The sequence below is a fragment of the Gigantopelta aegis genome, chromosome 7 (assembly GCF_016097555.1).
Source record: "Gigantopelta aegis isolate Gae_Host chromosome 7, Gae_host_genome, whole genome shotgun sequence".
Lineage (NCBI taxonomy): Eukaryota > Metazoa > Mollusca > Gastropoda > Neomphalida > Peltospiridae > Gigantopelta > Gigantopelta aegis.
The window spans coordinates 25,570,897-25,591,866 of NC_054705.1; the positions used below are offsets into that span (position 1 = coordinate 25,570,897).

Consider the following 20,970-nt stretch of genomic DNA (forward strand, 5'->3'; position numbering starts at 1 on the left):
AGAGTGGTACAGTGGTGGAGAGAGAGAGAGAGAGAGAGAGAGAGAGAGAGAGAGAGAGAGAGAGAGAGAGAGAGAGATGATTAATATAGCTATGCATGTACCTACATGTATATCTCACTGTAACATTTTTGCTTATACTTTCTTGCTCATGCAAACCGAGCTAACTTTCCAAGAGCTAAACCTTTGCTAGAATATTGCTCAAACTTAATTAGGTTGAGTCTTAGCAAAATACAATATTTCACACGAACCGTTGTTCTGTTCGCATGTAGGTTATACCTTCAGCTATATGCCTATAAAAAAATTACAACCAAATCCATTTACTAGTAGAAAAAAATAAGTATTTCGGGGGGGGGGGGGGGGGGGAGAATCATGAGTCTGTACACACGCATTAACTAGTGATGTCACTGTTTTATGCGTAAGTGTTTTCTATAATTCTTTGCAGACAACTGACAAAGAAACAAAGATGGTGACCATGCTGTATTTAGCTACAAATTATCTGGGAAGGAAGGAAATGTTTTATTTAATGACGCACTCAATACATTTTGTTTACAGTTATATGGTGTCGGATATATGGTTATGGACCACACAGATATTAAGAGAGGAAACCACCTGTCACCACTTCATGGGGCTACTCTTTTTGAGTAGCAGCAAGGAATCTTTTATATGCACCATCCCACAGACAGGGTAGTACATACCACAGCCTTTATTATACCAGTAGTGGTGCATTGGTTGGAATAAGAAATAGCCCAATGGGCCCACCGACAGGGATCGATCCCAGACCGACAGCGCATCGTGCGAGCACTTTACCACTGGGCTATGTCGCGCCCCTGAGTAAGACAGAGACACACTATAGACACACAAAAACAGCCTGAGTGAGACAGAGACACACAGAAACGGCCTGAGTGAGACAGAGACACACTATAGACACACAGAAACGGCCTGAGTGAGACAGAGGCACACTATAGACGCACAGAAACGGCCTGAGTGAGACAGAGGCACACTATAGACGCACAGAAACGGCCTGAGTTAGACAGAGGCACACTATAGACACACAGAAACGGCCTGAGTGAGACAGAGACACACTATAGACACACAAAAACGGCCTGAGTGAGACAGAGGCACACTATAGACACACAAAAACGGCCTGAGTGAGACAGAGACACACTATAGACACACAGAAACGGCCTGAGTGAGACAGAGACACACTATAGACACACAGAAACGGCCTGAGTGAGACAGAGGCACACTATAGACACACAGAAACGGCCTGAGTGAGACAGAGGCACACTATAGACGCACAGAAACGGCCTGAGTGAGACAGAGGCACACTATAGACACACAGAAACGGCCTGAGTAAGAGAAGGAAGGAAATGGTTATTTAACAACGCACTCAACACATTTTATTAATGGTTATATGGCGTCAGACATATGGTTAAGGACCACACAGATATTGAGAGAGGAAACCTGCTGTCGTCACTTCATGGACTACTCTTTTCGATTAGCAGCAAGGGATCTTTTACATGCACCAACCCAGACGCGGATCCAAGGGGGAGGGGGGTCGAGGGGGTCTGGACACCCCCCTGCTCGTGACCAGAGAGTTGATCTTGACAACGGGAATATACTTCAAATCCATCCAAAGCTATCTTCAAATATGAACATTTCCTATAAAAGGGGGGCCCTTCAAAGGCTCAAGACTCAAGCCCCTGCTAAAATTCCTGGATCCGCCCCTGCAACCCATAGACAGGATAGCACATACCACAGCTTTTGATATACCAGTCGTGATGCAATGGCTGGAGCAAGAAATAGCCCAATGTGCCCACTGACGGTGATCAATCCCAAACCAACTGTGCATCGAGCGAGCGCTTTATTACTGGACTAGGACTACATCTTGCCCTTGGAGCAAGAGAAAACTGGACAATCATTCCTAAGAAAGTGAAGTAGATTAAATTTTAAAAACTGAAATCTTGCCTCATCATAATATTTATTATAACATCATTTGCTAATGCAAAATATAAACACAACTACAGTCCTATAAGAAGCTACAAGCTTACCTCATCATATAAAAACATTATTTTCATGGAATGCAAAAAATAAACAATGACAGTCTTAAAGTTTTAATAAGCATTCTGAGAGTACTGCTAAAGCAATATACATGTCCCTTATGGTGCCTTAACATTTTTTCATATATTCTAAGTTCAAGGACCATAACTGTGAAAAATGGGTAAATCACCATGAAAAGTTAGTTTGTTTTGTTTAAAGACATCACGTCGTACTATATCACATTGATTTATTAATCGTCAGCTATTAAATGTCAACCATTTGATAATTTGACATGTATAGTTTGAGAGAGGAAACCCACATTTTTCCATTAGTACAGCAAGGACTCTTTTATATACACAATCCCATAGACAGGATAGTTCATCCCACAGCCTTTTATATACATGTACCAAGCTTGGTGCACTGGATGGAATGAGAAATAGTCCAATGGGCCCACCGATGGGGATCGATCCCAGACCGACCATAAACATGTTCAGAGATGTGGATGTATTTTGTTAAAACCCCAAAGATTCATTAGAAAGGGCACTTCCAACAGGTGGGAGGGGGTCACATTCCCCTTTGACCCCCCTTCTGGATCTGCCATTGAACAAATAATTTTTGCACAATTAGGGGCATGGGCCAATTAATGCTTGGAATACTCATAACTCTGCAATCACAATTAAAAATATACATATTACATACTTACAGGAAATAATAAAAACTGTTATTAACGGTCGGTTATGTTTCCTTTTTAATTTCATTAACTTCTCCATTTACATCCTGCAAATAAGAAAAGAATTGGCAAAGTATAATTTTACATGCCATAAAATGACACATTTATTTTGGGCTATTCTGTGAATCTGGATAGAGACTACAAAGTGCAGATTAATTATAATTATATATACTGATGGAAAGAAATAAGGGAACACATCAAATTGTAGACCAAATTTAATTCTAGTGTAGTACTGTCTGTATTTCATACCAAGTTGTAATGTGGGATTGAATGTCTATAGTGTTGAATGAGCTGCCCATCAACTTCTGACAATATGAATTGATTTCTGATGGTCATTATTTCTTGTTGCTATCTGTGTGATCCGTTATTTCTTTCCATCAGTATAAATATAAGTTCGAAACAGATGACAGAGAAAAGCAACGTGTGATTGACACCTTAGTGAGATGGATTATGGGATGAATTGTCCTCGATTTCCTCCATTTAAACAAAAGTCTCATGACTGATATATCAAAGGCTGCCATTTGTTTGTTGATACTTATCTGGGTGCTTTTATCCAATTAAGGTTTAAGCATGCTATCCTGGACACATACCTCGGCTATCAGAGTTGTCTGTTCAGGACAGAGAGTTTGTGGCTAGTTGTTAGTGATTAGTGAAAAAGAAGTTGGTGTAGTCGCCGTATACCTACTCACTGAACTTTCTCTGGATGGGAGCCAGTATCGGGAGTCAAACCCAGTACCTACCAAGCCAAAGTCCAATGGGTTAATCACTAAAGGACCAAGCCCTGTAACTAAGGCTGCTGTGTGTGTTGTTCTATCTATGAGGAAGTTCACGTCAAATATCCCTTGCTGTTGTTCACTAGATGTAGCCTATGTGCAGACACTGTATGTACTTCCTACATTTTCATTTGTGACTATATTGCTAATCAATTAAAAAATAAAGTGACAGACCCTAGTTTTTAAACATCAATTCTATTTTTCACTGTTAGAGTTATTTATGATAACTGAAATGATACTTTCCTGAAGATTGTATTATATAGATTAATCATTTCTGTACATCTGAAGTGTTGTTGGTCATCTTGGTGTTCTTAATATCACAAAATCCATTTATCATTAATATCACAAAATGCATTTATCACATTTTTTAAAAAGCATGTGTCTAAGAAGTAATGATTATGGAGTCAAGTTTAGTCTTATTTTAAAAAGTATTTCACAAATCATCCTTTTTTTTCCTCCATACCATATTATTCAGTCAGCGGTTATTACATGTTAATTACATATAGCAGTCAGATATGTATTGACACATATCTAGAGTAATACGTTCCCAACCCTCGCAATTAACCACAGCAATCGGCAATGCCATTAAGATTGCTGCCGTGTTTTCAATGTTCCATGGCTTTTCTTAAAAAAAATTTAAAAATTGTGATACTGACACATTTTTAAACTCGTCTTTCACCCAAAAACCTGCTGTGGTTTGCCGTGACAATTTTTTTAATTGGCAGGATTGCATTCTCTAAACTTTCCAAGCTCTTTTTAAATTAACAATAATGGTCAAGAATTTCAGACATAGAAGAGACGACTACTACACAATACAGACCTCAAGACATGGTCCATGGACTGATGCCAGTCGGAAGGTGTGTTCAGAATTATAAACCAAAATGTGTATGATACGTGCATTTCCATATCATCTGCAATTTCTGCAAACAGATCACAATAAAAAAAAATGTAAGATCTTCAAAATGGATAAACACTTTGCATTATGATGTCACCACAAAGAAAACTTGCATTTTGCATATGGTATATTAAAATAACTCATCGATGAAAAATTGTTTTCTTGTGCAGAGTGCCCAGTGTGGAATCTTCTATATGGAAAATGTTCAAATTATACCAATAAATTTGTGTGTGAAAACTCGTGAAATTGTGTTACAGGAAAGTGGGCCTAACTAACTGGATCCATTGGTTTTTTTTCCATCCCAGCCTGTGCCTCACAAAACGTATATCAAAGGCTGTAGTACATGTTGTCCACTTTGTTGCAAAGTATTAAAGCTACTATAAAATATATCTTGCAGTTATAGGCCTCTGAAAATTGTGAAAGCAATCATTTCGTTCACGCGTTGCTCGTGCAAATCTAATTTGCTTAACCTATTTTTTGTTCATGAAAAATTTGGAACACCATTTACATGTACATGGATGCAACAGGTTACGCAATAAGGAAATGGGTTACCTAGATTTATTTCTGCGTAACCGATAAATGGGACACACAGATTTTCAATTATCAGAGGCCTGGGTTACCAGTGATATACTGTGGTGGTTGTGGGGGTTTCTCTAAATGTAGGCCATGCAAGTCAACTATATCAATACTGACACTGCACAAACAGAACATACATATTAATGATTGTTAATTATTGTTGTGCCTATATCCAAGAGAGGTTCAGGCATGACCGTTTTCTAATAATGCTGTACTTCGATCGTGATGTCTTCTTAATCTTTAATCAGTGTGTGCATATAGATCTGCTGTTAATGAAACCTAAGCTGTGGGTGAATTTCTGTTTATAGACTAAATTAACAAGTTATTTCCAGAATAAAGCCGGATAATTAAAATATTACTTGGTGACTGTCACACAAGCAGACCGAGATTAGCCGACAATGCTCGAGTCCTGATAGAACTCCAGGCAGTATAGCTATAGGATACCAAGACTGTGTATTATCAGAGAAACTAATAAAAAAAAGTTTGTTTTGTTTAACATCATCATCAGAGCCATCGATTTATTAATCATCGGCTATTGGATGTCAAACATTTGGTAATGTTGACATATAATTTTAGTGAGGAAACCCGCTACATTTTTCCATTAGTAGCAAGGGATCTTTTAGATGCACCAACCCACACAGGATAGCACATACCACAGCCTTTGATATACCAATCGTGGTGCACTGACTGGAACAAGAAATGTTTCTTTGTTTGTTTTGTTTAACGACACCACTAGAGCACACTGATTTATTAATCATCGGCTATTGGACGTCAAACATTTGGTAATGTCGACATACAGTCTTAGCGAGGAAACCCGCTACATTTTTCCATCAGTAGCAAGGGATCTTTTAGATGCACCATCCCACAGACAGGATAGTGCATACCACAGCCTTTAATATACCAGGCATAGTGTTCCAGCTGAAACGAGAAATAGCCCAATGGGCCCACCAATGGGGCAGATACTCATCAAAGAAAAGGAATAGTTATATAATGACACCTCAGCACATTTTAAACATAAAAAGTTAAAAAGTATATTATGTGTCTAATGACACTACTAGAGCACACTGATTCATTGTCTATTGGATGTCAAATATTTTGTAATTGTTTCATTAGCAGCAAGGGATCTTTTATATGCACTTTCAAACAGACAGGACTGCACATACCATGACCTTTGATAAACCAGTTGTGAGGCACTGGTTGAAGTAGGGGTGGAGGGGTGGGGGGATGAGAGAATGGGTCCACTGAGGTGGTTCGATCATGTGACCTAAGCACCTCAGGGGAGTGCTCACCCGACTGAACTTCGATCTCATCCCCATGTAAGGTGTTGGTATTTCAATAGTTGGTTGGTATAGAGAGAAGAAACATATTGCTGTCACTTCGGCTAATCCTATCAGGGTATTTTATGTGAATTTTCACACACCTTTTGGTATACTAGTCATAGAGTTTTCCTTAGAAATTTTTAACATCGTAGACTGAACACTTCTGGGGCATTTTCACCATTTTGTGAGTGTATTATAAAGGCGATTTTAGAATATATTATTGAACAAGGCTGCTTTAATCTCAGGGCAGCATGGCGCTGATTAAGGCAAGGTAATGCTAGACTATTGAGGTATGGTGCCGCACCATTCTGGTTAACCTAGGGAAAATACCAAGTCATGGGGCCAGTATTTGGGATGTAAAAAATCCATGTCAATCGAGGGCGATCAATCCTCCACTACCTCTGAACTACATTCTGCCACCTTTCATTTGAATTGGGCAGAAAACAAAGTACTATTGCAATAATTATATGTCTTCTATATTAATATTATGCACTTTAAAATACAGATTTTTTAACCAACCCATGTATACATCTGCACACAGAAATTAACATATATGTTGGGGGGGGGGGGGGGGGGGGGTTCATATCTATATTCAGCTTCAGATCCATGAGGTACCACTCCACCCCCCCACCCTCAAACTATGAAGTGCCCTGAAAATCCAATGTTTAACAGACAATAGTTTTGTTTTAATGACACCACTGATAATAGAACACATCAGCTAAATTGACTATCAAATATTTGGTCATTCTGAAACAGTCTTCAGAAGAAACCGGCTACTTTATTTTAATTTTCATTAGCTAGCAGCAAAGGATCTTTTATATATGTTTACATGTATGCACTTTTGAGACCGAACAGCATATACCACAGCCTTTGATATACCAGTTGTGGAGCACTGGTTGCAGCAGGAAGAACCCAATAACAGCATGGGTTTACCACAGGCAGGGCTCGAACATAACGACGGCAACTGTTGTCGTTGAGCTATAAATTGCTGTAGGTCGGGAGAGTCACCGACGGTACTTTTGTGCCATCGGTAATTTAAGCTCCTCAACAATGGCAAAATATATACACCTGGTATACATTATCTGCCAATATTTAACATTTACACATTTGAAATACGTCTCCATACAGCAAAATAACGTTTTAGTCATGTTTATTTGCTGCAAATGTCACTTTTAAAAACATTTGTCACAGGCAGGCTCAAAACTGCCGTTGGTGGGCAGTTTCACCCATGGAAATACTTTTAAAATTTGGTGTGTGAGACAAATTCTAAAGTTCAAGCCCTGCGCAGGGATTCAATCCTTGAACCCAAGCCCCTCATACAGGCGAGTATTCTACCGACTGGGCTATATCCTGCTCCTCCAATGTAACTTAATTGACAAGTTAGTTTTTGTTTAACGACTGTATTATAGAGCACATTGATTTATTATTATTTATTATTAATCATCGGCTATTGGATGTCAAATATTTGGTAATTCTGACTTGTAGTCATCAGAGGAAACTGCTACATTTTTCCATTAGCAGCAATATATATCCATATGGATCTTTTATATCTATATGCACTTTTCCACAAACAGGAAAGTACATACCACAATCTTTGACCAGTTGTCGTGCACTGGTTGGAACGAGAAAAAAAAACAATCAATGGATCCACCGAGGTGGTTCGATGCTGCAATGCATGCACCTCATGCTAGCACTCATTGGAACAGCCGAGCTAAATCCTGAATATACCAGCAACAAAACCTATTTCAAACTAGGAATCTTTGTGGAGAAAAATGTATTGTTGTTGCCTTCCTTCCTTCTTAGTGAATGAAATGTCATTATCATATTCTGTTATATGTTTCTGTGGGAGACTTATAGAAATAATTTTAAGACTTTAGCAATAATGTAGACCTGTGGGCTGTGTTCTTATTTCCCAAAGGTGCATCTCCTCCCTTAAAAAAAAAAAGTTGTATTGGCCCAATTATTGATTTAAAAATAAAATAATAATAAATTTAAATTTCAGGAACCAATACTTTATAAAGTTTAAACATATATCTAAATCAACATATACTACATTTCATTACTTTACATAACTCGTTAATCCGCCACAAGTGACAAGTAACACAGGCTACCGACATCGTGACACAGTACCGGAGACACTGAAACAACCAATTGGTTTCTTCGTTACATTGGGCACCTGTTGCGTAAACAACATTTTAGCTAATGGTGTGACAGAAGCATTTTGGGGATAATATAATTAACCACGAGGCGATAATAATTACTTTTTCTCTTTTAATAAACCGCAGTCTGAAACACATGTTATAAAGTGGCAGAGCCTACAGCTGTCACTATGACAAAAGTAGTGATGAACGCCATTGATTGATTTCTAAGCCAATCAAAACTACCGTTACAGAAGTGGGCTAAAAGTAGAACGTTCCAAACCATTTCCTTTTCACCGTGACCTGGGTTTTGGCCACATCACCGGCTTTTAGTCTTGTAGAAAAATGGCACCGCGACGTTCTAAGAGCAACAAGAACCCACCAATATTCAGTCATGAATTCATCATCCAAAACCATGCAGATATTGTATCCTGTGTGGCCATGGTGTTTGTAATAGGCCTAATGTTTCAGGTAAAAAAATAATTCATATTTAATGATTTTTGAAGTCTTACGTTTTAATGACAATTCCATATGTTAATATAATTGGCATCTGTTGTAATGTTAATGTATATTTGGAACTTAATTCTCTTTCAGCATTAAATATTATTATTATTATTAAATTATTTCTGAAAATAAAAGACTCCTAATTAGTTCTATAATGTCCAGCTGGTTCTTTATGGTTACCATTCTAAATTTAAAAAAAAAACAACAACACACTTTTAAAACAAGTTGGGTGGGATGTAGCTCAGTGAACTGAGTGGTAAAGCCTTGCTTGATGCACAGCCGGTCTGGGATCGATCCCATTGATGGGCCCGTTTGGTTATTTCTTGTTCCAAGCCATTGTACCATGGCTGTGATAGGTAACCGGTCGTTACAACCGTGTCCGGTGTATCGGCGCGTCCGGTGATTCGGCGCACTTGGTAATTTGCTCAAGTATGCTTAGGAAGTTGTCATGTTGTCGGTGTTTTTAACGAATTAAAGTTCAATTTCTTTTTCAATGGTTAATAAAGTATCAACATATTTATTGTTAAGGGTGCAGTTAAAAAAATTTAATTAGAATTATCAGAAAAATATCCGCCCGGTCCCCCCTTCCCCTAACCCTAATCCTAACCCTAACCCCAACCCTAACCCCAACCCTAGTCCTAACCCCAGCCATAACCCTAACCCTAACCCTCAACCCTAACTAAAAATAATAATGGAGGGGACCGGGCGGATATTATACCGAATTATCAATAATTATATCATAATTTCAAAATAAATCATTCACCTGTTTTTGTGTATATAAACGTGAAGTAGGTCAGCTTATTGATATTAAGAATGTTAAAACCAGTCTGAAAACACCTTTCCCGTATTTTTAAAATTATAGTAAACAGTATAAATGTAATTATTTTTGTTTGAGTATTTTTATTTAAAGCCGCACACTCTAGTTCCATCCAGCAAAAATAAATTATAATTTGGTTAATCTACAAACCTGTAACACACTTAGATCACGTTTTTATAAAATGGAGCGAAAAAGCAGGTTTTATATCGATAAATACCATGGGAATCCCCATGTCCCAATTGCTTGAAATTATTTTTAAAGTTTGTATTCTGATGTCACCAGTAGATGTCGCTCGAAGCACAACAATGCCTAAGTCACGACAAATTTCACAGACTTGGGTTGCGTTCTTTTCACCTCTCTCCTGGACATGTTCCAACTTTTCTGTCCTGGTTGTATCCCCTCTCCAGATATCGTAGGACTTAGCAAAATTATTGGTTTTAAGGGTTTGTAACGTTTTGTATTGAGATACTTACTTGTCTGAACTTTATTGTTACTGAAAATTTTCACGAACTGTGAAGAAAAATCTCACAAATGAACAACAACAAATCGGATGTTGATTGCGCGAACCGTGCACGAGAAAACAAACCGAACCAAAATGATAACGGTCACGTGGTATACCAACGTCTGTGACATTGAAATGGAAATATCCCGTCTAAAAATAGATTAGACCTTGTCTGCTCAACATTTTTTTCTCAAACGTGCGTCCGTTTTTCAGAAATACGAACAATGCATTTTGTGGTATTACAAACACCAGGATTACCAGGATTACCAAAAAACACTTCAGGTGAATGGAAATGTATATTCTAAATAATAAACAGTAAGTAAAGTGCAATTTTATTTGTGAAAAAATGGGTTTAATAGTGAAGAACAATGCCGTAATGGTTAACAACCAGCCGTAACTAGGGTGTGTCCCTTTAAACTGAAAAGAAAAACCCAGACAAATGCAAACAAAACGAAAATTTTACACCTTAATTGACAGTCATTCCAGTTAACAATTGTCACATTGTTATAAAAAATAAAAGCGAAATAAGATTCACTGTGTGCACAATCTACCGGAGAAAAATAAAATCCATGTAGGCATCTTAGCCATGCATGACAATGAACATGTATACATCTGTAGTACTGTGCCACTCAAGAAAACAATTCCGAAACTGATCATGAGATGGGTCATGTGTGAAATTTCATTTTCATAGTAATATTTTTAACAAGACAAAACAAAAAAGTACTAAAATAATTTTGGGACAAATAAATTATGCTTAATAAATTAAAAATACAAGGCTGCAATCGATGTACACCCACTCTCCTGCTGTTGTTTATCAAGTCTGCACTATTTAAAAACATTTGCAGAGTAACAGAGTTCATGTTTACTTGAGCTCAGCCACAGCTGTTTGCGAGAGACTTTTCAAAGCAGAGAAGTGTTTTGGGGCAGAGAGTGTTAAATAATATACTCACAATAATGACACATGGGCCAAAATCCCTAAAAATGTTTGAACCAATGCCAGCCGTAAAAGAATGGGTCACAAGATCCACGACCATACAACAAGTGGTCACTTAGACATACATTAACACAATAATTATATTTAGATGAACAAGTGGACACTACCAAACAAATAGCACAGTTTTAATCAACAAATGGACATGTTGATTTAAACTTTATTTTTTAAATAGAGAAGATAGTGGATACTACTGGACAGACAAATATATTTATTACCGGTACTTCCTGGGTAGGTGTTGTAACCTATTGGCAAAATTCTTTATTTGTGCAATTAAGCCAATTACTTTCATGATTATTACATTATTAAGCACTGTATTAAATTAAATAGGAGTAACACAATTGGTTACCTTAAGAAGTTTGGGCAAGTGGAAAAATATATGGGGCAAGTCAATACCTGATTGGCACTTGCCCTGTGGCAAGTAATTTTTTTGAAAATGTTTGAACCCCTGATACGACGTCAATGACTACACATTAATATATGTATATTAACTGGCGCCATTTGAACGTATTGATAAAATTGCTAATTATATATGTGCGGCGATCAAAAATATTACATGCAACTAAATCGCAATTTGTAAGTTGTAATGACAGTACATTGTTAAATATTCAGCAAAAATAAAGATAAGTTAAACAGTTTAATCAGCGTTTTAACGATCCTTTATGATATACCCGGTAAGCGGTATTCCATGAACAGTCAGTCGAGACATGTCAACTTTTTCCGCACGCAAAAAATCACGTGACATTGGCCCCATGGAGGAAGCGAAAAGGAGCGAGCTATCGCGATTGACAAAAATAAAGCTGGTTGCGGAATCCGACGGAAGTGGCTCAAAACAAGCATGCACAATGTAGATACGTGTACAAATAAAAATCTAGCGAGACTAATGCTGCGTTCGCGTTTACTTGGAACTTGCTATTTCTGATTTGTAAACTTATTTCCGACCTGTATGTGTTTTAATGTATTAACAAATACTCCTCAAAAACAAATATCGGAAGATAATGAAACAAGATTTTTCGAATTAGCTTTTTGGCAATTTGATAATGAAATATTTTTGCCAAATTCAATATTAATTCGCATTTGGCGATTTGGCGATTTGGCGAACGACAGCTTAAACCCTGTAACCGTCTGCAGCACGATATTTATTTTTGTGATGTTTATTGCTGTGCAATCCAATAAATGTCAAAATGTTAAAAAAACGGACCGTAGATGTTTACCTTGGTGAACTATAACTGACATGCTTCTAACTCCGTTCAGTTTGTTGTCTTATGCCTGATTAGCGTAATCAGCATCCAATTTGTTATCGTGTACTTGTCGTTCATTTGTGAGGTTTATTCTCTTCACACTTCGGGAACATTTTCATGTAAGTACATGTAAGTATCTAAATACAAAACTTTACAAACCCCCTTAAAACATTGATTTTACTAAGTCGTTTTTCTTTATTCCTTAAAATTACTGATATCGGGTCCACTTGACTCGTAGAAATTCATTTAAAATGGAGGAAGATAAATTAATATTTGGTGCGTGTCACATGACTTCACACATGCAAGATCAACAAGGCTAAATCATTAAATTGTTATTATTTTTAAGCCCCCCTGTAAAATTGTTGGAATTTGTTTTCAATTATTAAATTCAATTTCCAAAAGGTATGCTACATTTTTGTGTTTCTACTGTAGTGAATAGTAGACAAAAAGCATTCATAACCATTGTAAATAACTTTGAGTGTATAAATTGTGTTAATTAAGAATCGATGCATAAAATGTTTATATTTGACAAACTATTCACTGTTATTCATGAACATAATGGCTATCAATGTATTGACATCATACTCTTCGCGATGGGTGTTGGTAAAATGCGGACCAGACCAGAACATTTAACAAAATGAATTTTTCATTAATTTTTTTTTTAAACAAAGTACTCGTCAACTGTGGATAATTAAAAAACATATATATTTTATCATATGTAGTGGTTTAAAAATAAAAAATGACGAACTGTGTATGCATAGAATAGTTATTTTTCCAAATTGCATCTGCCTGAACGCAGTTAGAAATTACCACCCTTTCCTGTTTACTGTATGGTGTTCAACTTTGTTTACTAGAATTGATTCATTTTACATCTATTTTTGGGTGGGGGGGGGGGGGGTTGGTTAACTGATTGGAATATATTTTATTTCATGTACCGTATTTGAAAAATATAGAATATTCTTTCCATATGTATTATATTGGTGGTTTTGTCATTAGCTGAATGCAGTTTGGGACGTCCATGGTAGTTTTTTTTTTAATTACATAACACCTTTCCTTTCCAGGAAATTTGACGCCTTTATATATGCACCCACATATATGGAACAGTCTTGAATATTTTTCCTCAAATATATTATTACATGATTATTTTTTGGTCATGCTAGGACTGATAGAATTGTGTTTCAAATGACCCGAGTCTGAATGATGGTTAACAACTACATACATGTATAATGTTAATAAATGACTCTATCTCCGGCTTTTAATTTACATTAGTTTTTTCCTCGCATTTTGTCCAGACATAAATCCTGAAAAAAACCCATTTCAACATATCTCAGATTCTATATATCAGATTGTAACCAGGTCACGTATACAGTCTTCGAATAAACAATGGTTCTGGTAACCTAGCTCCATGTATGTTCAGGTTGCCGCAAAATACAGACCACACATTTATATTTCCATTATTACTATAAAATATACCTTTGCACACACTAATACATTGCCTTTGTTCATGCCACTGTTCTCATTTTGTTAAGTATCACATCACAATTCGCTACACAAGTTTCAGACATTGCTACACAATTTTAGAAAACTAAACCTTAGTTGCTAATCAGTTTTTAATTGACTAGAAATATCACTAGTTTTAATTTAATTTTGTGAAGCTCAAAAGTACTGTTTTCCATTTTCTTGATATGTGGTAACCTCCTGGTAAACTGACGACGTTCTCGACTTATTTCGATCTCTGTATATGTTGACTTTGCTGAGATAACCTAAGTTTAATCTGCTGCCGTTTTGCTTTTGTTATGGAATATTCTTCAAGAAGGATGGAAAGATGTGATGTAATTTAGAAACATTTGACATGCACTAATTTATGTATATGCAGGCCTTCAGATTTGACTGTAAAGATAGTTTCCAGTACCGTGTTGGTAAAATCACGCAACTGAAATTTATTTCCCGTGATTATTATATCGAGTATGACTATTCAACAAAAATAATATATATATACTGAACCACAAAAGAAACGCGACACGTTTGGCTGAGAAAATATGTTTCAATTTATTAATATCAAAAATAAATTTTGAAAAATCTGATAAAGTCAATTTATTGGATGCACTTTGACCACAGTCTCTGGGTCGTTTGCCTGTGTTCAGGTAGTGGGGGGATCCAGCACATCGAGATTGTAGGGCGTGACATGTTCAATACCGTGTATGTCCTCCCTGGGTGTTCAAAACGGCCATACACCGTCGGTACATGGAGTGCACGAGACGGTTCACAAAAGCCATTGGCACCTGTGCCCACACCCTCAGGAAAGCTGCCTCCAGTTGCACACGAGTTGTCGGCCGTGGGACCACCTGGTTAAGCCGTCTCTGGATTTCATCCCACAGGTGTTCAATCGGGTTCAAATCAGGGCTGAGAGCCGGCCACGGCATGGTTCTGATGTTGTGCTGACGCAGGAAGTCCATGGTGATCCTGGCCGTGTGGGGGCGAGCATTATCCTGCTGAAACACGTGGTTATGGTGACGCGTGAAGAAGGGCACTATGTGAGGTGTTAGAATCTGGTCAACGTAGTGCTGCGCTGTGATGCCATTCCCTCTGCCTGCACCAACATTTTGGAACAAATGGGGCCCAATTCTCTGATTCAGGCCTATAGCACCCCAAACCATGATGCTTTGGCCACCCCACGGGTCTCTCTCCAGGACACATGCGTCTCTGTAGCGTTCACCCCTCCTACGCCACACCCTCACTCTGCCATCCGAGTTGGAAACGCAGTACCGGCTCTCGTCAGAGAAGACTATCAACCTCCATTGTTGATGCCGCCAATGTTGGTGCTGTGTAGCCCACTGTAGTCGTGTCTGACGGTGGCGGGCGGTGAGGACAGGTCCTCGAGCGGGACGTCGGCAAAACAGGTTGTTGGCGGCCAGTCGACGTCATACCGTGTCGTCACTGATGAGTCGCTGTCCAGTGCCAATGGTCGCGCGAGCTGTCATGCTGGCCGTTCTGAAGTGATCATGGAGGTGTTGCCGGTGATGTAGCGGTCCTGCCTGGGCGTGGTCACCCGGGGGCCCGCCCGCTGCGGTGACTGTCTGCAGTGCTGTTGGTGTTGATGTACCGCTGCTGTAGACGATGGATGGTGCTGACATGGACATTGTAAGCGTTAGCAACAACCAGGGCACGCTGCCGGCTTGCAATCGGCCGGCCGATAGCTTGTTTCTCTCTGCGCTGCTGACAATCGGGTCATACCTGATGCGTGCAAATTACGAATGCCAGGAACGCGGTTCAAGTTGGTTTTTATACCCATAACCTCCACGAGTGGCACGTGCATTTCGGTTTTCATGACAATTGTTTGCGACTGCCACCCACGGCCTTCGAGACAGGTGTGTTTTGGCGTGTCGTTTCATGGAAAGTTGAAAGGGTACCTGCAATTTGGGTCTCAGTCATAAACCAGCATGTCTTGTAATATTGACAGTTACATCCCCGAAATAAATTGTTATAATTTACCATATAGAAATGACATTTAAAAATCTCGCGTTTCTTTTGCGGTTCAGTATATATATATATATATATATATATATAATTTATATATTAAAAAACAACAACACACTACTGGAGAGTGTGTTTGACACATTCACGAGACCCAATTTGGATTGTTGTTTATCTAACTTCTGTGTTCCAGTTCAGGTAAACCCGAATCAGTTCCAACACATGCTCGATTATTTGTAGTGTATCTCTTAAATATAGGCAGTGTTTCTGCCAGAAAGAAACTTTTGGGTATGGCGCTATGGAATTGAATGCAACCACAGTCAACAGGGGGTATGGGGGGGGGTCCTCCCCCGCAAAGAAAATGAGTTACATTTAGGTTTATGGTCAAGAAAATCATACAATAATGATAAGAGTCATTAATTTTGTCAAAATGTTAACTTAAAAAAATAAAAATTTGGGGATGCAGTGGTCGAGATTAAAAATTTTGGGCAGTATATCCCACTTGCATACTAACATTTCAAAACCTGATAATTTAGTATCCCACTTAAATGAAATTCATAAATAACATCGTAACAAAATTTATGTGGACGACACTGTTACTTAACTTCATCAGTAAATGACGACTTTCACTGTTTCAGCGGGAAAAAACCCCCACAGGATTAAAAAAACAAAAACATTATATGGTATCCCGATGGAATACTGGGTTATTTAAGTCTGGTGTCCAAAATTAAATTCTGGTATCCCCGGGGTATTGGGATACCGTTAATCTCGAAGACTGGTATGGCGCCATACCCGTTTTACTCTCTGGCAAAAACACTGATAGGGGTCAAGAAATAGTATTTATGTAGAAAATATTTAACCTTCTGACTACTGTCACACGTATGTGCTTGAGTACTAAAGGTGGCAATCAAATAGGCCCCACTATTTCCTGTGGTTTCATTATGGAACAAAATGAATTAGGCATAAACTATTTTTTTTTTTAGGCAGGGCTCGAACTTAATGACAGCAATTGCCGTCGGTGACATATAAACTGCCGTCAGTTGGGGACATCATCGAGGGCACTTTTGTGCCGCCGGATAAAAATTATAGCTCTTAACCGACGACAAAATGTATAGACGTGTATGAACATTATCTGCCAGTATTTAACACGGATATTTGGGTCCTGGTTGGAGTTAATTGGTGTTTAGTTTGTACCATGCAATGGAACTATATTTAGTCATGTGCATACCCTGTGCATGATTCCATTTATAATAAATTCTTGTTTATTGAAGTTTATTGACATAAATAGAAGAAATTTGACTACATGTAGCCTACATACAGAAAAATAACCTTTGAGTCAAGTTTATTTGCTCCAAAAGTCAGTTTTAAAAAATTGCCATCGGCATACTCAGAATTGCCGTCGGTGAGCCCTTTCACCGACGGCAATTAATTTTTTTAATTGCCGTGGGTGATAATATCTTAAGTTCGAGCCCTGTTTACATGTCAAACTCAAAACAGCATGCGTTTAATGGAGGGGGTGTCGAAAATCAACTTTATATTGCGTTTGAAAACATGTCTTTGCGCATAGTTTGTTATATTTTAAATCATTGGTATTAAAAATGGGTTCTCATGACCTGTTTTCACGGAACTTGAAAAACAGTCTCTGGTGGGTTCCCATGATCACTAGGTACGGTACCGAAAAAGTGTTTCCCAAGGAATTTGAAATCCTATGGCCTGCATATGTACATGTATATACGTCAAAATCAGTCTCCACAACCTACCATCTCTTTTGTCATTAATCCTATGGCCTGCATATGTACATGTATATACGTCAAAATCAGTTTCCACAACCTACCATCTCTTTTGTCATTAATCGAGCGTAACAAACAAGAATGACCTCAGTTCTTTGCAGTTTTTCCAGTATGCGACACCAATGTCGGTACATGAAAATGTCTTGTTAAATAATTATAGGACATTAACCGAGCTTCCATTTCATATCATGCAGGGTTTCTGCCAGAGGGTAAAACAGGTATGCATGGTGCCATACCCAAATAAAAAAAATTTAAGTTAATCTTTTTGACAAAATTAATTACTTTTATCATCATTATTGTATGATTTTTATAACACTAACCCTAAACTTAACCCATTTTCTTTCTGGTGCAAGCCCCATACCTCCTGTTATCTGTTGTTGCATTCAATTCCATATTGCCATATCCAAAAATTATATCTTTCTGGCAGAAACAGTAGTTGCTAATCAGTTTTCAATTGACTAGAAATATCGCTAATCAAGATTTTGAAAACAAAATGTTCGCTGCATTTACAGCAGTTGCTGTTTGTATTGTTATTAATGTGGAGCTGTGAAGTGGGAGACATTACGCTGGCTTTAAGAGCTCATTCGCTAAATGTGATTTAAACTTGCACTTGGTGAATACATACATGTACGTAGTATATGTCATTCCAATTCACCAAAAACATGTCTTTGTATGTGTATATACATAGCTGTATTAAAAAAAAAAAAATGGGTTCAGCTAAATGCTAATTGAATTTGGCTATAGATTTGCTGATCAAATTCACCAAATTTCTATAAATATTTGGCACCCAGCTTAAACGATAATTACGGGAAATGTAGGAGTCTACAGTGCTCTGAGGTGTATAATTGTAATCCTGGAAAGTAAGAGATGGTGGCAGCAGAAGTAGCTACTGCAGACCCAACACCTTCTGCCTCAGGTCTTTAAGTTGCACCAAAACCGGCCTTGGTGGTGTAGTGGTTAAGCCATTGGGCTACAGGCTGGTAGGTACAGGCTTCGCAGCCCGGTACCGGATCCAACCCAGAGCGAGTTCTTGAGGGCTCAGTGGATCACTACGTAACCCTCTTCTCTCTCACTAACCACTAACAAACTAACAACTGACCCACTGTCCTGGACGGCAGCCCAGATAGCTACAGTGTGTGCTCAGGACAGCGTGCTTGAACCTTAATTGGATATAAGCATGAAAATAAGTTGAAATGAAATTGCACCAAAGGGTGTGCCGAAATAAGTATGCCCAAATTAAGTACGTACATTTAAGTTAACTTCAGAACACTTCACCTCAAAGTCAATGGAATGTTAAGCTGTAATTAGATTTAAAATAACTTTTCTGACTATGTACAACTTGTTTATCAACCATTATTAACAATTATGGCACTAAAAAGACACAACTGTCAAAAAGCCTGTTGTGCCCAAATTGCACCTACTAATGAACACTGTTGGCTCATACATTTTACATTAATTAGTAGCAAGTGATCATTACGTTTTCACAACTGAAATCAGGGCATTAAAGGCCTGGCAGCCAGGGGATTAAAACAATTGTTTACTGTAGTGTATAGACAAAATCACAGAAGCAAAAGGCAATTAATAGCCTAATAACAAGTAAGAGGCTGTGAAGTTAGTATGAATCCCACATTTTCGGCTGGAAGCACAAGAACAAGAGATGAAATCCCATGTACCGGTATATTAAATTATGTTTGTGATTCTGGCTGAATCCTAAAACAACAATCTCCAAATCCACTGCCTGTGGAACATAATCCACCGTTATTATGACTGCTGAAAAATGGTTTCCTATGTCGCCAAAGATCACAGGACATGGATTCGAAAACATGTTTCCCATAAAGCTTCAAATCCTCTTGATTTCTGGGTCATTACTTGTAGATGTGTTTTTATTAGTGTTCATCATCATTATTTTATTATGTTTTTGTTTTTTTTGTAGGCGACAGCTCCAGTGGCATCGATGTTTGTGGCCATGCAGCACAACGTCACTCTCAATGGTGAATATCCTTTATTCTGAATTCACTATATTGTATAGGCTGTATTCCCCCTCCAATAAATCATTGTTAATCATTATACTGATTGTCAAATGAAACTAAGTTGTTAATATTTTTCAAATGAATTCTTGTAATAGAAATAAAATCATAACAATATCATCAAATCAGATTTCATTAACAAACAAAGCATTTCACAAGATTTCATTACATCTTAAAAGTAAAAACAACTATTACTGGTCCAGGGGATGTCACCAATATCAACTTCACTGAGATTGCATAGGGCAAAATACATGCAGTTTTCTGTCGTCTGCCGTTTTGCTTGTTTATGGAATACTCTGTGCCATGGTGAAATTCGAACCCTGATGTTTTGTTTATGACACAGCACTACAGTTAAAAAATGTACATATTTCTGGCTCACAGGGATGGATATTATTACAAGTCATCGCAACACATGTCTTTTCATGACTCCACAAAAATCAACAAACCGGTACATTCGTTTCATGAGAACTAAGATCTGTTGTGACGCGTAAAATATTATAAAGCAAACTACCTGTCCAGGTTTCTGCCAGAGGGTAAAACGGGTATGCACCATACCCAGATTTTTTGGCAGATTTTTTTTTTTTTTTTTTAAGTAAAATTTTTGACAAAAATAATAGCAGTTGCCCAAAGCATCTTTGGAATGGCTTGGCCAACCACAAGTTTAGGTCTGATGTGAAGAATATTTGTGTCAGTGGCTGCTGGTCACTGTGACTTTGGACACTGTAAACATTCTTTGCAGGAAGTGACTAGCTTTTTTGCTTTTAAAATGTTTAATTCAAAATGCGGGCTTATTCCGAATTCAAAAATAAGAGGCCATTTGATGCTGCAGAACTTGTTTCTTAGTGACCTGATAACACGTAGCAACACCACTTGAGGTTATCATGCTAGCAACAGAGGTGTTATCAGACAGTAACATAATAACACTTTGAATTATCATGTATGGTTTAACGGGTCACAGGAAGTATGATAAATGGTATCTAATCGACACAAATGTAGTATTCTATTTCTTATATATATTTTTTTTTTAAAAGAGGTTTAAAATAAATAACTTAAACCTATTTATGGCCCTAGCCAGAGTTCGACAAATCCGCTAGCCCGACGCCCGTGGCTAGTGGTTTTTAAGTTCGGGCTAGTGGTTTCCACCCCCCTCCTT

General features: G+C 37.9%; 2 protein-coding genes across 3 annotated transcripts in view; one reads left to right on the forward strand and one right to left on the reverse strand.

Annotated features, from left to right (window-relative positions):
• Window positions 1-4,465, reverse strand: part of LOC121376912 (protein kinase C-binding protein 1-like) — a 113,706-nt gene extending 109,241 nt beyond the window's left edge. For both annotated transcript variants that reach the window (XM_041504703.1, XM_041504702.1), the window contains exons 1-2: window positions 4,364-4,465; window positions 2,744-2,817 (exon numbers count right to left, since the gene is read on the reverse strand). The gene's annotated coding sequence lies outside the window, so the exon portion shown is untranslated. The remainder of the gene's footprint in view (window positions 1-2,743; window positions 2,818-4,363) is intronic.
• Window positions 4,466-8,737: 4,272 nt separating this feature from the next.
• LOC121378152 (translocating chain-associated membrane protein 1-like) overlaps window positions 8,738-20,970 on the forward strand; it is a 33,553-nt gene continuing 21,320 nt past the window's right edge. Inside the window, exons 1-2 of the mRNA XM_041506254.1 lie at window positions 8,738-8,942; window positions 19,724-19,781. Of these exons, the coding sequence (XP_041362188.1) occupies window positions 8,817-8,942; window positions 19,724-19,781 (184 nt within the window). The 5' untranslated portion in view covers window positions 8,738-8,816. The remainder of the gene's footprint in view (window positions 8,943-19,723; window positions 19,782-20,970) is intronic.